The sequence below is a fragment of the Triturus cristatus genome, chromosome 9, assembly GCF_964204655.1.
Source record: "Triturus cristatus chromosome 9, aTriCri1.1, whole genome shotgun sequence".
NCBI classification, from domain to species: Eukaryota; Metazoa; Chordata; class Amphibia; order Caudata; family Salamandridae; genus Triturus; species Triturus cristatus.
The window spans coordinates 390564979-390580034 of record NC_140592.1 but is presented as its reverse complement, the minus strand read 5'-3'; the positions used below and the strand labels follow the sequence as shown (position 1 = coordinate 390580034).

The following is a 15056-nucleotide window of genomic DNA, read 5'->3' as shown; positions in this document are numbered from 1 at the left end:
CCTTTCCGGCGCTGACAGCTATTCTCCCCAGCCCTGGAGGCGCTGCGGGTGGAGGCCGGGACCTGAGGCACCTCCCCGGGTCCCTCTCGGTCCTCTTCTCAGGCGGCTGCCTCGTTGGAGGTCGAGCCGGCGCCTTTTCGGCGCCGTTCATTTGCCGCTTCGGCTCCGACCACGCCCCTTTCTCCTTTCAGGCACGTGGTGGTAGAGGTCGACTCGGCACCCCTGGTGGACACTTCGGCGCCGATCAAGGACACACCGGTGCCCAGGGCAACGTTGGATCGTCGATTCTTCTCCGGATGTCCGTTCCTCTCCGGAGGATTGTCGTCTCCTTGTCTCCTCTTCACCGGAGATTGGACGCCGCATCATTGCCTTTTCCTCGGCAGCTTCCAGGGCGAGTTCCACGCAGTCTCCACGTCCACGTCCCCCGACCCGCTCTTCCGCACCTTGCAGGTGATTGCCCCGCCGGCTTCTCCGAAAGCCCCTCGGGCCCCTCACTCGTCCTTGGGTCTTCCCTCCTGCAGGGGCTGGCCGTTTCTTCCTCCAGCAGGGCATGGGGACGGGCAGCTTAGTTTGCAGCCTTCACCCATGGAAGAGTTTCTGTCTTCCCCACGATGCCCTACGGAGGCAAGTGTGGCCTTTGTCTGGGCCATTTGCACGGCCACCGGCATTTTGCAATTGGGCAACCCGGTCGCTCCACTCCCAACAGACCACTTGTTGGAGCTTCTCCACCAGGGCTCTGGTGGAGGGGAGCCGTTGCTTCCATTTGAAGCTTCGCTCCACAACTCTCTTCTGGGGGCCTGGGGGTGTCCTGCTACGGGGAATCCGGTACCCCAGCCGCTTCTCCACCGCCACCGTCCTGCCCCGTACGATCCTGCCTACCTTTTTTCCCACCCATCTGCCCAGGTCCCGCGTCCTGCAGACTGCTTTTCCTTTCTTGCCTTCAGTGTTGCTCCCTCCGTCACAGGAGGCCCAGTGGTTGGACTCCTGGGGGCGTAACATCTTCGCTTCCACTAGTGCTGCTCTGCGCGTGCTCAACACACTTTGTGTGTTGGCCAGGGCTACCTCCGACCTATGGGATTCCATGGAGTCCCTTCTGTGTCTCACCTCCCACGACGGTGCCCACGCTGATCTGCGGTGCCATGTGCTGGATGGTTGGGAGTTAGATGCATTTATTCTCCGTTCGGCCTTGGATGTCTCCGATTCTCTCGCTCGCGCAATGGTGAGTTCTGTGGACCTCCGCCGCCATGCTTGGTTGCGGGATAGTGTCTTTCCGGAGAATATTCGGGAGCGTCTTGTTGACCTGCCTTTTGATGGGATTCTTCTATTTAACACCCACGCGGACTCTGCTATTCAACGACTCCTTGTGGGGCTCCGTCCTCCTCCCCCCTCCGTAAGCTTCAGCTTGTCGGTCCTCAGGTGTCTTATGGGAGGCGTTTATCCCACCTTTCTCTTTGGGCCTAGTGTTCGGTTGGCCCGTCTGTGTGCTGTGTATGGCTTGGACTGCCATCGGGGTCCTCACGTTGGCCCCTCTGTACTTTTGGCTGCTGGTACTGCCCTTCAACTTTTGTGGTGTGGGATTTTTTGACTGTTGGTGAACCCGTATAGGTCCTCAGGTTGGACCCTCTGTGTACTTTTTGGCTGATTGGTAAGCCGCCTGTGGTGATACCCACAGGTCTTTTATGTTCTTGACCTCTGCTGCGGGTTTCCCTAAGAGGTGTTCCCCTGTTTTGTTGTGGGACGTGTCATACCCTAGGTGGGGTACTTGTTGGCTATTGTATAGCTCTGTCCTAAGCTGGGCGGGTGTGGATCCCTTCTCGGGTTCCTCGTGTTTCCTGGCGTCGCTGTATATCGTTTGGTGCGGTCTCTCTTTTTTCTTCCGCCTTAGTGCAGCTTGCGCTGCTCCAGGTTCTGTCCTGCTCAGTATCCGTGGTGTTTCTATCCTTCTTCTACAGGGCTTGCCTGTCGTGCATTTTGCCCTTTGTTCCTGTGGGATATCTGCTTCTGTGCGTTTTGCCTTCCCTCTTCAGCCTCTGGATCGCCAGACCGCCTTTTGCCATGCCATCTACGACGTCGTGTCTTGGTGTTTCCACCTTATTATCTGACATTTCGGCCTAGTCCTCTGCCTTGTGTTCCAGGGGGGCTAGGATATTCCTGGTGTTCTCCTGTGTTCTGGTTGACGTCTTTCGGTCTGTAATACATATTTCTCGCTTCCCGGGGGTTGCGTCGCCCCGCATACCCCACCCTGGCTGCTTCTTGGGGGGGTTCTTCTCCTCTTTATCTAATGTCCAGTCCCGCTTCTCTTCGTGGGCCGGGTTGTGCCACTGGGATGGTCCTTCTCTGGGGCTTGATCTGGGGTTCCCTTGCGCTTGGCTTGTTCTTGGCACACTACTTTATAGTATTTACCAGCTGCCTGCTGTGCACGCCTGATAGTTATGGTCCACCTCCGTGGGCCTCAGCGTGTACCCGTGTGTTCCTTCCCTTGCTTTGCTGGAGTTTTGCGCGACTGTGTCTTCCTTCTCACGTATGCGCCTATCAACAGTGGGGTCGTTCCTGTCTTGTCCCGTGCCTCGGGCTGATACCTGTTCAGCTGTCCCCTTCCCTTTGTGTGTGTTCTCCTGAGGTGGGCTCTGCCTCCATTCCACCTCTTCTCTTTGGATTTTGCGGTGGTTCTTTTCTTCCTTTGGTACTTGCTTGATGCCGTCTGTCCATCCGAGTTGTCTGGCGGACCCAGGCTTTTGGTATCCTGGCCTCCCCTTCTCCTTGTTCCTGCTTCCTTCTGCTTGGTGGGAGCTGGACCGTCCTTCCTGTCCCCATGACACATCCCCTGTTGGGGCCCTGTGTTCTTCCAGGCTGGTGAGGTTCTCTCGCAGACCCTCCTCCCCTCTGGGTATGGCTAGGGTATCTATTCTACGTTAAGGAATCTGCGGCTAGTAGTCTCTATCAGATGTACAAGTTACTTACCTTCGATAAGGATGTATCTGGTAGAGACGATTCTAGCCACAGATTCCTTCACAGCCCACCCTTCCTCCCCGTTCTGCGAGGACCCTTCTGCTTGGTCTTCTGCACTCGCCTCCCTCTGGGTGGCTTGGTGTGCTGCGGGTGACCTCTTTCACTTCCTCCCTGGCAGGATGCTTCTTTCTGTTTATTTGTTTCACTCCTTCTTTTCTGGTAATTGGACGGTAGGTTCATGTGTACTTCTGCATCCCTACACCTTGGTTCTTCCAGTGTGGGGCCTTCTCATATTCTTCTCCTTCTGACTCCTCTGCAGTCCTCTGGGTTGGGGTCTCTTGGCTGTGCCTCAGCCCTTAGCTCTTTACCGGGGATGCGACACTCCTTGCTGGTGTTGTCTTGGGGTGATTTGTCGTTCTTCATCTGTTCCGGGCTTGTTGTCCTTCACTGTTAGAGATTGGGGTTGCAGATTTTCTGTTGTCTACCACGACATTTTTCACATGTTCTTCTGCCTCCAAGGAGGATGTCGCCTTCGCTTTGCAGGGTTGCTTCTCAGAGGGTGCTCTGCTCTTTCCCTTCCGTGACTTTCAGTACTGCAGTGCTTGGCACTGTCCCTACTGGTGCTGTTCCTCACCATTCGCTTCTTTCCTTTCTGTTTCACTGCTCATTTTGCACACTGTTCCCATACTCTCACAGTTTTGTTGGTGATGGCTCTGCATTGTGGCGTGGAAAAGTTCTCCGAAGAAAACTGATGTCAGCGTGCCGGGGTGGGACTTATGTGACCTCGCTGACGTCACGCCCGCGGATGTCAGGGCGGAGTTGTGTGGTGCCGCCCCCCGGCGTGCAGAGATGCTGTGGCAAAAATCTTCCGGATCCAGTCTCACGCCTGGGGATAATTTTACTTTAAGGAATCTGCGGCTAGAATAGTCTCTACCAGATACATTGTTACCGAAGGTAAGTAACTTGTAGGCATAGGGGATAGAGCACAAGCAACTCAGCCCTGGTCAGCAGTGGTAAAGTGCACAGAGTCTTAAAGCCAGCAAAAAAGAGCTCAGAAAATGTAGGGAAGCAGGCAAAAAGTTGAGGTGAAACCATACTAAGCGGTCAGGTCTAACACTTCGTTATTGCTGTATTTTTCTGAGGCACAGAAGAAAGTGGTCTGTGGTCTAACACTGATGCTAAGCCGTTGGAAAATAGTTAAACATTAGCCTGCAATAAAAGTTCCAGTAATAGGAAGTCAGTTGAAAATTATGCATGCATGGAGAATAGAAGTGACGCATGGCTCACTCTAACACTCATGAGGCACAAAGGGAGCAGGAAGCACTGTGGAACTATCAGCATGCATGCTATTGGATGTGTGTCCGTGTTTTTTTTTTAATCCTAGTCTTAAAAAAGTTAATTATTTTTCATGCTTGCAGGTAGTATCGGAGAGCTTAGCGGATTCCATAGTCGGCGGATCTGTCAAGGTAAAAATCCAAATGCGGCCTTCTTAAAAGATTAATCAGAACTCTGGCCTTCTTGAACTTACTACTAGCTCTGTTAAAACACACTGTTTACTCTACGTCTTTCTAAGATAATTGCAAGCCTTAGTATCTTATTGGTGTACAGCTTGAATATGATTTATTAAAACATGATGTTTAGTATGGATTAAATGACTTGTGAAACATAGCAAATGCATAAATGTACAATTTAACACATTATGTGGCATATAAAGTAAGGGAAGCTAAAGTGAATGAAATAAATAATAAAAACATAGCCAAAAGGGGGGAAGGTAAGGGGTGGGGATAAACAACACATTTGAAAAAAGAAAGTGCAAAAACTCAGCTTGAACAAAAGTGCAGTTGGCTCCACAATAATTTCTTAATGGATTAGGATATTAACCTAATCTAGGAGTATATCTGCCATTTGCTTAGCAGACGTTTAAACACCACAAAGATTATATCTTTATGGTTTGTGCAACAGCATAAATTAAAGTATCTCTAATAGTTATTTTCACATTATTAAGCATATAGGATCTAAGAGCAACTGTCACTATACTACTCGTGAAGTTAAAACAGTGGCTGTGACTTAAATGGTGGTAATTATGTTTCCTTTGTTTCTCTTAACCATGTAGTGCAGGGATGCTGTGGCTGAAGCGTTTGATACAGTGGACCACATGCTGCAAACTGCAAACATCACTCAACTGGAAAAGGATTTCAGTTCTTGCGAGAGCTTAAAGGGTAGTGATGATTACATTGAGTTTGTCAGTAATCTGGCAGACATTTTCATGGGCGTAGTGCAATACAATATGGAAATGCCTGGAAACGACATCTCGAAGCTCTGCAACACCATGACAGATGAGTCCCTTGGAACCAGCTACCGCAGACTAATAGTCATCAATCAGGTAAGGAAGTGCAGGCTACAGCTGTCTGGAAACAGCTATGGAGATCCAAAGTCATTGAAAAGGTTAGAGTACGGGGGCAGATGAGCTGTATAGCAACAATATGCTCAAGGGCCCAGAAGCTACCTGCAATGGCTAATGGTCAATAATAGTGTTAAGTTATCGGAAGTTAGAATTATGGAGCACAATAACTTACAAAGAGCTTGGATCCAGAAACAATAACTTGTGGCTAGTGGAGTAAAAATAAAGGAGCAGCATAATGTCTTCGTTTCGATCCTCTTTTTTGCCTCTCTTCTCAGAATGATTAGTGCTGGACGGTCATTTCCCATAGCTTTGAATTTTCCAGATAACACCAACCCCCAAATCCAATCAAACCTGCTGTTTATGACCAAAGTCAGTGAAGTCCTCCGTCATGAACAGAAGCAACTGGGGAACAAGTATTTTGTAAACTATGTGAAAGAAACTGCCTGGGACTTTAGGCTTTTTATTCGCTCCTAATTATTTTTCTTTCATTATGGGGTTGTCCAGCCGGTCCACATCCTAGTTGAATTGTTTAAAAAGGGTTGTCAATTTAGTTTCCTCCCTCATGGTTACCTAAAATATAATTGTCCCTTTCCTTCTCTAGGGTACAGAAATGTCTCCTTACCATGATTGGAATCCTCCAAAGTTTCTTGAAGGGATAGGCTTTATGCTTTCTTCCAGGTCTCACAGTTTGCTCATCAACATCTCAAGCTCTATTGCTGTCGTTCCTTTGAGTCGAGCTGACTCCTTTATGAATGAGCATCTGATTATTGCCTTGCAGGTGCCCCACATTACTCACTTGCTTGTCTCACCTGTATTGTTAAAGGCCAAGCATTCCATAATCTTTTCTGTGATTTAATTGGGCTTTTAAAAGGAAGTTATTTAAACGCCACATTCCCTTTGAGCCCAGCCTGTCTCTGGCCTGCCACTTGAGCGATACGGTTATTGATCCGTGATCAGATAAAGTGTGGGGGCTCTCAACTATGTCTTCCACAAGATATAGTATGCAGTTATGTAAATATCAGTAGGCTCTGTGTGCATATGTTTTGTTTGCAGCCAAGAAGTGGAAATAGTCAATTGTCAATGGCTGGCAATGTTGCCACAAGTCAGCCAGGCCTTCGTCTTTAAAGCAGGTGCTCCCTTCCACCGAGAGCCTTGGTTTCCTTGCTGTCTTTGCCATAATCTATTCTTGGTGGAGTTTATTACCAAATTGAAGCCTTCCCCTTTTAAAACTGGGTTCAAGGAGAATTTAACTATATGTTGTATTGTCTGTTAGAGATTATTCCATTCCATGATTAGGGCATATATTGCTGCTACAGTGATGGGCTGTCTATCTCACACTCTGTCTACAACTACCCATCTCCGTGCTTTGTTAGTCTTGGTATTTTGTTCCACAAAGGTGTGTTGTGAACTCAGCAAAGTCACCACCTCTGACACTTTGATTGGGGCTGAGGATGTTATTGCTTAGGGTAGTTTAGAGTTTGTAATCTATGCTGAACTGCTTGATGGAGATGTGTCTCCTGTTGAAAACAGAAGTCTGCCTCCAAGTCATGTAATTCTCATAGAGTGCACACCCATATGTTAGGGATGTTCAAAACCCTGACATTTTAGGTGGTGGCTTTTAGTGGGTGTGGCCTAGGCATCAAACAAGTGTTTGCTACTGTCGCTATGTCAGGTCAACTATCTGTGCCCATGTGGGTTGCACGTGGTCCTGTCTTGCTTCTCTGACGTGACTGGTATCTATTCCTGTACCACCCACCTCTAACATGCCCCCAGATGTTGAACATTTCCAACTTGAAAAGCAAAAGTGATTCAACTTTTAACAACTCTGAAAAGAGTCCATTTCAACAGTTATAGATTTGACTCAACATGTTACTCTCCACTTGCACCCTTACTTTAGTCTCTTGAGGTGAGTCTGAGTGCATCTAGCGTAGATTGGGATTGAGTCCTGTCATCTCCCAGCAAGGCCACTTCCCAGTGCCCTCATTCAACCCAACCCCCCTCCCCCACACACATGCACTACATGTCCACTGTCTGTCCGCTTGAGTAAGTCCTTATCAGAAAATCTGTAACTGGTTTAAAAGCTTTTCGTTTTGTGAGTGCGGCGGGAGAGAGTTCTTAAAAGAGTTAAATCTGCCCCATTAAACAATATCGGCACTCCTTGTCATGCTTGGATATTATAGCCTTCTTTTCCACAAAAAAGTGCATATGTGCCACTACATCTGGGAGCGAGGTTCATGGTTGTGATATTGGAGGCACTCTGTGTGCCCTGTCTATTCTTTTTAGGTCTCCTGTTCTGTCTAATATGGCACCAAGGAGGGTAGAGCAATATTGCTGCAGGTCGGGCAGGTTATTTTGCTCGGGATTCTGCAAATTTGATTTTACCTAGAGCAATTCTCTAGCTCTTCATATTGCCCCTCCAAAATCACATGATGTTCCTCGAGGATCTACCTTCATCTTTGAAGTTGTATGTGCTTGTAAATGGGGGGGTGGGGCACTTGGTTAGATCTCTGATGTAGCTGGAGGACATAGGGTGCATGGTATTCATTCTACAGTCCCTGCCAGTTTTGCAACAGATGATACACAGCCAACAAGCTCGGAAAGGCATCACCATGATACACAAGGAGACCCTCCATTGCACCACCACAGAGGATGACATCTCATGAATCATGGAACTCCTCAACTTCCAGTTCCAGATCGACGCAGACACAACAATCTGAGAAACCCTCGCTTGCAGACCCTCGGGCCCCCGCCCCGGCTTCTGTGAAACCATTCGCCCCCCACACACACACACACCCCGGCAATCAACTCCAGGAACTACATCTTCCTTGGCGACCTCAACTTCAACCTCAATGACCCCAACTCCACCAACCTGCTGGAAAGCATGAGCAACAGCGGACTCGCTCAACTGGTTAGCAGCCCCACATACTGCGCAGGACACATACTGGACCCCATTTTTACAGCCAGCTACAGAATCAAATACAGCCACACCACCAAACTCACTTGGACAGACGCAGTATCACCCACTTCAGCATTGCAGGCTGACCACGACACACCGTCACTCTGCCCACCTTGGAACAGAATCACAGAGGCCGATTGGACTGCAGCCCTCAATGCCAGCAGACCCCCCACACCTTCAGCAATGTCGAAAAAGCCGTCCAAGACTTCTCCGACAGGATCTCCAACTGTGCCAATATTGTCACCCCCACTAAACCACCCAGTACCAGAAGATCCACCAGGCACACCAGATGGTTCACCCCCAAACTCTGAGCCTTCAAATGTAAGTGCAAACATTTGGAGATACGATGGTGGTCCAGCAAGAACCCCTTAGACCTTACCACCTTCAAAGGGGCCCTCAGCAAATAACACCGGCACCTCAAGGAAGTGAAAAAGGACACCCTGATCATCCATCTTGAAATTAGCACCAATCAAATGAAAGAACTCTTCAGCATAGTCAGAGAATTATCATGCCCTTCAGCCACTGAGTCCTAGATCCGCTCCTCCACAGCCCTCTGTGACTCTCTTGCAGACTACTTCCACAGCAAGATAGCAGATATCTACAGCAACTTCAACCACCTCCTGACACACACCGACAACTCCAACAGCCACCTCATCTAATGGACCCCACTCACCACGTCCATCACCACAGCGATCATGACCTACATTCACTCGGGAGCACCAACAGACCCCTGCCCCCACCACTTCTTCAACCTGGGATAGAAAGAAATCAGTAGCGTTCTCACCACTATCCTCAACTCCTCCATCACCACTGCCACTTTCCCCGATGCCTGGAAACACACAGAGGTTTAACCCTTCCTTAAGAAGCCCTCTGCCAACCCCTGTGAGCTCAAGAACTACTGCCCTATCTCACTTCTACCCTTCCCAGCCAAGGTCCTGGAGAAGTCCATCAACTGCCAGCTGACCAATCACCTAGAAGGAAAAAACTACTCAATCCCACCCAGTCAGGCTTCCACTCCAACCACAGCACTGAGACCGCCTTGATAGCCGCAACTGACATTGGAGCCATCCTCAACCACGGCAGCTCAGCAGTCCTAATCCTCCTCCACCTCTCAGTAGCCTTCAACACCGTATCCCACCACATCGGCATCAGAGGAAACGCCCTCAAGTGGATCTCCACCTTCTCCTAGGGCGCAGGCAAAGCATCCACCTTCCCCCATTCACCTCTGAACCCAAGAATATCATCTACGAAATCCCCCGGGGATTGTCCTTCAGCCCCACCCTCTTCAACCCCATTGTCCGGCATCGTCCACACCCATGGAATCAACATAATCTCATGCGCAGACGACACCCAACTCATCCTCTCTGTCTCTGAGGACACCACCACCACAGGCACATCTTCCAGAATTCCATGTCCTACATCACCAATTGTATGAGATCCAACTGCATGAAACTGAACTCAGACAAGACCGAAGTTCTCATCTTTGGAAATAACACCTCCCCATGGGACGACACATGGTGGCCCTCGACACTTTGACGCTTACCTACTCCCTCCAACCACGCCGCAACCTCAATGTAATTTGGACAGTGACCTCTCCATAAAGCGCCAGGTAAGCACAGTTGCCTCTTCCTGCTTCCACACTCTACGCATGCTTCGCAAGTGGATCCCCATCAACACCAGGACAACAGTAAACCAAGCCATCATCAACAGCCAACTAGACTATGGAAATGCTCTTAACTCTGATCCACTACCCACCTCCTCAAATGCTTACAGACCATCCAGAACACAGCATCCAGACTCCTACTCAACCTCCCCAAATGGACCAGCATCACTGCCCACCTAAGAAACCTCCACTTGCTCCCGGTCCCGAAGAGATTCCAGTTCAAGCTGTTGACCCTCGCCTACAAGGCTCTCCACAACCCCAGCCCCTCCTACATCAACCAGTGCCTGACCATCCACCAACCGACCACACATCTCCTATCTGCCTCCCTTGAACACGTCACCTGCAACGGACGAAGCCACAGTTGAGGCCGCTCTTTCTCCAACCTCAGCATCAACTCCTGGAACGACCTCCCACTCCACCTCCGAACCTCCCCTTCACTTGCCAAGTTCAAGAGGGGACTCAAGTCCTGGCTCTTCAATTGAGGCTCACCGTACCCCAGCGCCTGGAAAGCCACTGGGATGATTAGCCACACTTAACAAAGGCTGATTGATTGATTGATTACAAGTCGGGGATATCGCTCCACTCCATCACAAGCACCCCAGGCAATTTTACATTGGGCCAACCCCCTGGTAAAACAAAGAGCTGGCACTGCAGACACAAGGTAACATGGCTCCTGCCGAATCCCCTTCGACAGAATGATGGAAGCATGCACCTTCTCAAGGCCCTTCTATAGTGTGGAGGCATATATTGCTCCCCTCACAGCCAGTCCAGTGTCTGCTATGCCCTCTGACACCTTCTTCATCGACTTGACACCCACAGAATTCCACTCCCATTTACTACCTGATTATAGCAGCTGGTAAGTGGGAGCAGAATTGTCTTAGTAATTTAGGATAGACATGCTGAAAAAGTGCCGTAATGCTGGGTTTGCTCAGTTATCCAGGCCGTGATCAAGGGCACAAAAACTCATAACTTCATAGTGCAGATGTTCAGTTCAAGTCTGGTATTGACGACTCTGGACCCAGTAATTTCAGCACACATTCCATACTTGGAGGCTGTAGTCTTTTTTGTTTAAAGTGAATCTGATGCTACCTGGAAGAATACATGTTGACTTTCGATTATAACATTTTATGCTGTAAAAGCATCCACTTAGACGTGCTGCAGAGCAGGCCTTGCTGCTGCATATTTGTCTGCTTTGCTGTTCTTCAATAACATCTGTGCTAAATTCCAATGTGATAGACTAAGCCTATATGAACATGGAGTAGGGAGTGTGTCCGGTGCTCTTGATCACTGCTTGCCTTTGTTAAACTCTTTGCCCAGCGCTACTAGTGGTCTAGGTGAGAAGGCCAACCAGGAACCTGAGATGGTGAGCTGAAAAGTCAAGCCCACACAGTGGGAGCACCTAGCGCTGAAAAGGTGGCCTACGCGGCCCATTGTAGAGTCTGTCAGTAATGTTGAAGAGAAAGAAGACTCACAGAGCCTTGGAACTTGAGCACACATAAGGCATTTGCAGCTGAGTGCTGCCTGGGGCCAGATGCCAGAGAGATACAGGCCAGGGATAGGATTGCAAAACAAAGAGAACTGAGCCCTCATGGAAATCCACAAGCAGGGCCTTGAGTGTGAGCTCGGAGACCCCTCTCTTTCTGAGTCTCCGGACAAAGAGCTAAGTAGTGGTTGAGGCCCCAGAAAAAGTGAGATAAAGCACTCCAACATCGGAAGGCAGCGTTGGGCACTGTTGACAGCCTGTTAAGATGACGGGCCAGAGAATTCACTATAGGCGAGGCCAGCCTTATTTGGATTCCTTATCGGAAGGCTTTGGCCATTTCAAGTACAGTTGTTGAGGCCATTTGGACAGCCTGACAAGGTGGATCGGGTAAGTGCTTCTAAATGATGGACTAGAATATAGCTGAAAGACGAGCATCCGCCTTGTTTAGTGGACTCAAGATGCCACAGATGAGGTGTTGGGATCTTAAACAGAGATAGCGTACTTTCTGTGCTATTGGCACCCGCCACCCAGTGGAAGGCATAACTCAAGCTGCCATCAAACTCTACCCCTGGTTAAGGCCTCTGAGTCCCAAATAATCAGAACTTGGTCCATTCTTCCCTGTTGGCATCACATGTTGAGCAGAGACATTGGAGTAATTTGTCTTTTTTTTCTTCCCCTTAACCTGGATTGTGAACAGAAATTTGAGAGGAAACTTGAAATGAAAGTGTCCTTGTGTAACGTTACTGGTGCTTATGTAAAGCGCTCTGATACCTTCCGGTCATGCTTGCGCTATATAAAACTCTGAAAATAAATAAATAAACCTGTACCAACAGACTCAATGGCTGTCGCGAAGCACACAAAGGAGCCATCTGTAAAAGATATGCTGGCTCACTCTGAGCAAGCGAAAGGGAAATCTCAGAAAAAGTAAAAGCACAATAGTGCCCCTGAAAATAGCATTGTACTTACCTGTTTAAAAAGTGAGGGATATAGAGGTCACAAAGACTGTAAAATCGCCTGTTTTAAGTCATGAAGGATTAACCAACAGTAGACCAGGCATATTTATTTAAATGCCTCCAAGAAGTTAAAAAGGAAGGACACAAGCTGAGGGAAAGGGTCTTTGACTTCGAAAAGTTTAGCAATAATAGGTCCATGGAGCAACAGCTCCTTGAACAAAAGTTTGAAGACCTAGAAAACTACCTCCGAAGCAACAATGTACTTGTTAGTCGTTCCTCCCATAGCTGAAGTGTTCAAACAAATGATATTTTGCTGCATGCTAGATGTAGAAGCAATAGAATCTGACAGGATTTACAGCACAGTTGGGCTGGTTTTGCAATGTTCTCTCCTGTCGGACATTCACACAAAAGCACATAACTACCAGCTGAAGGAGAGACTCATGGACGTGAATCAACGTATATATCCGTACCCCCTGCTACTGATACCAGTTCCAAGGACAGAGAAAATAAAATTGTACAAAACAATCCCTAGGCAAGTACAATTCTATTTAACAATATCAATGATAATTACAAAATGATACTCAAAAAAGGCTAAGTGTCCAACCAATCATAACTCATCAAAAGTTTTTATTCTTACAAAATATTTAAAAACCTATGTTTTACAGTGTCTGTGTGATTTATAAGACCGGTTAAAAACAACTTACTTCCTATTCAAATTGTTTCTCATAGGGACGATGGCAACATAATCAGAAATAAATAATGTTATGGCAACAATTCACTTGATATTATTTGATACTTTGAATACAATAGTTGCAAGTATGAACACTAAGATAAAGCCACAACTGTATCAAAATGAATAACCACACGATTCACAAAGTTAGTTATTTCATTCATTTAGTCAGAAAAGAAAGAAAAAATTAGTTTTCAAAGAAATGTATCCAAGCTGAGAGACAAAAAGAGGGGTGGCTTCAATCATGGATAGATCTTCATGAAATGGAGTCAATGGAAGTGGTCAGAAAGCATGATTCTTTCATGTTTGTGGGACATTTCATCACCCTTATACCAGGACCTTTAAGTGGTTATACTGCAGAAACGGAAGGAACTTTGCCCGATTACTGACCCTTTCATTTCTTCCTTAGGACTTCTCAGTACACCACTTCCCTCCACCCGTACCCAGCGGCCCTCACTGCTCAGGCCGCAGGCTGTCGTCTGTTTTCTCCAACCCATCCACAGTCGAATTCCCTAGGCTAACCCTCAACTATTGTCTTTGGACATTGTTACTTCCTCTTTCACAGCACTCTTTTTCAGCTAGCTGTTTTGTTCTGCATAACCCTTTCCAACCTAGACAAACAATAACAATTGCGTCCTAAGTATAGCATGAGAAAATATGAGGGCGATGAGTCTGTGATGATGAGTAGTGGAGGAAAGGGAGCTGGTGGTGTTGTATTTAGAAGTGATGGTGGTCATGGTTTCATTGTTAGCGCCCATCACCATGGAAAACGCTTTTAAGGCCAACAGGGTATTAAAAAGTGCAGTCAAGATTTGTAGGTTCATTTCAAGTGATAAGCTTATGTTTAATGTTCTGAAACCTGAGGTGGTAATTTTTCCCATAAGGTATTTTGGCGCCCATTGAGATTAAGAATGGAAGAGATTATGTCCTTAGTTTAAAAAAACAAAAAACAAGATAAGTCCGTTTTAATGGAGGCAAGTCTGATATTATGATACTTTTCACTGATTAAGGTTTCTGATTTGGCAGGCAGGTCTCATGGTTTCTTGTGTTTTGGGGTAGTTTCGGATCAACCTGTGTAGGAGAGACAATATGATCTATGAGGATCTGGAATCTGATCTGATTTTATTTGAAGTTCTCTTTGTGTAAGGTGTGGTAACCATAATAACGTCAAGTGAAAACATGTAGGCCATTGATCTTGAGACCCAGATTCACTAGAGTGAAAATGTGGTAGTAACATTACACATTAGGTGTAAAAGGTATGCACCAAAAATACCTCACTTTTAATTGATAGCACATTGGGCTTAAATGAACTAATAAGTATTAACTTTTAGGAGTACAACTCAGAAATGTATGTGCAAAATCATATGTAACAATCACTTGTAGTTTAAAAAACACCCTTGTTGCAAAATGAGCATGATTGTAGTAGCACTTAAGAGCAGAAAATCAGATTTAGGTTCAGATTCAGCCACGGTGCAACATCAACAGGAGCGTAAAAGCATGAGCAGAAACAAAAGTCTCTTCTCTGTGCAAAATCACTCTTAGGTGAGCAAACACCCTTAGTTCAGGATAGATGTGAGTGTAGGTGCAATATCATCAGGAGTGTAGTTTCACATGTCTGTGCTTAATCACTCAGTACAGATTAAAAATGTGGCAGTGAGTAACCTCAGGTGTGAAAGGGTTTCATCTGTATGCCATGGCTTGACAGCATATTGAGGTGCAAAATCAGCCTTGCTACAACATCCGCATAAGTGTGGAAAACATTTAGGGCAACAAGTCACTTTCAGGTGCAAAATTACCTATAGTGCTGATTCGTCTTTGCTCTTTTAAGTGCACAAATCACACATAAGAGAAAATTGGTATAGGTGAACATCACTTTTAGGTGTGCCATCACCGTGTAGAAACACATTTAGTAGCGAAA

General features: G+C 47.2%; 1 protein-coding gene across 2 annotated transcripts in view; it reads left to right on the top strand.

Annotated features, from left to right (window-relative positions):
• LOC146798014 (thymus-specific serine protease-like) overlaps positions 1-15056 on the top strand; it is a 151039-nt gene that overhangs the window by 62048 nt on the left and 73935 nt on the right. For both annotated transcript variants that reach the window (XR_014968588.1, XM_085625246.1), the window contains exons 7-8: positions 4368-4415; positions 5063-5332. Coding sequence is in view for 1 of the 2 variants with exons in the window: in XM_085625246.1 (XP_085481372.1) it covers positions 4368-4415; positions 5063-5332 (318 nt within the window). In the remaining variant the exon portion in view is untranslated. The remainder of the gene's footprint in view (positions 1-4367; positions 4416-5062; positions 5333-15056) is intronic.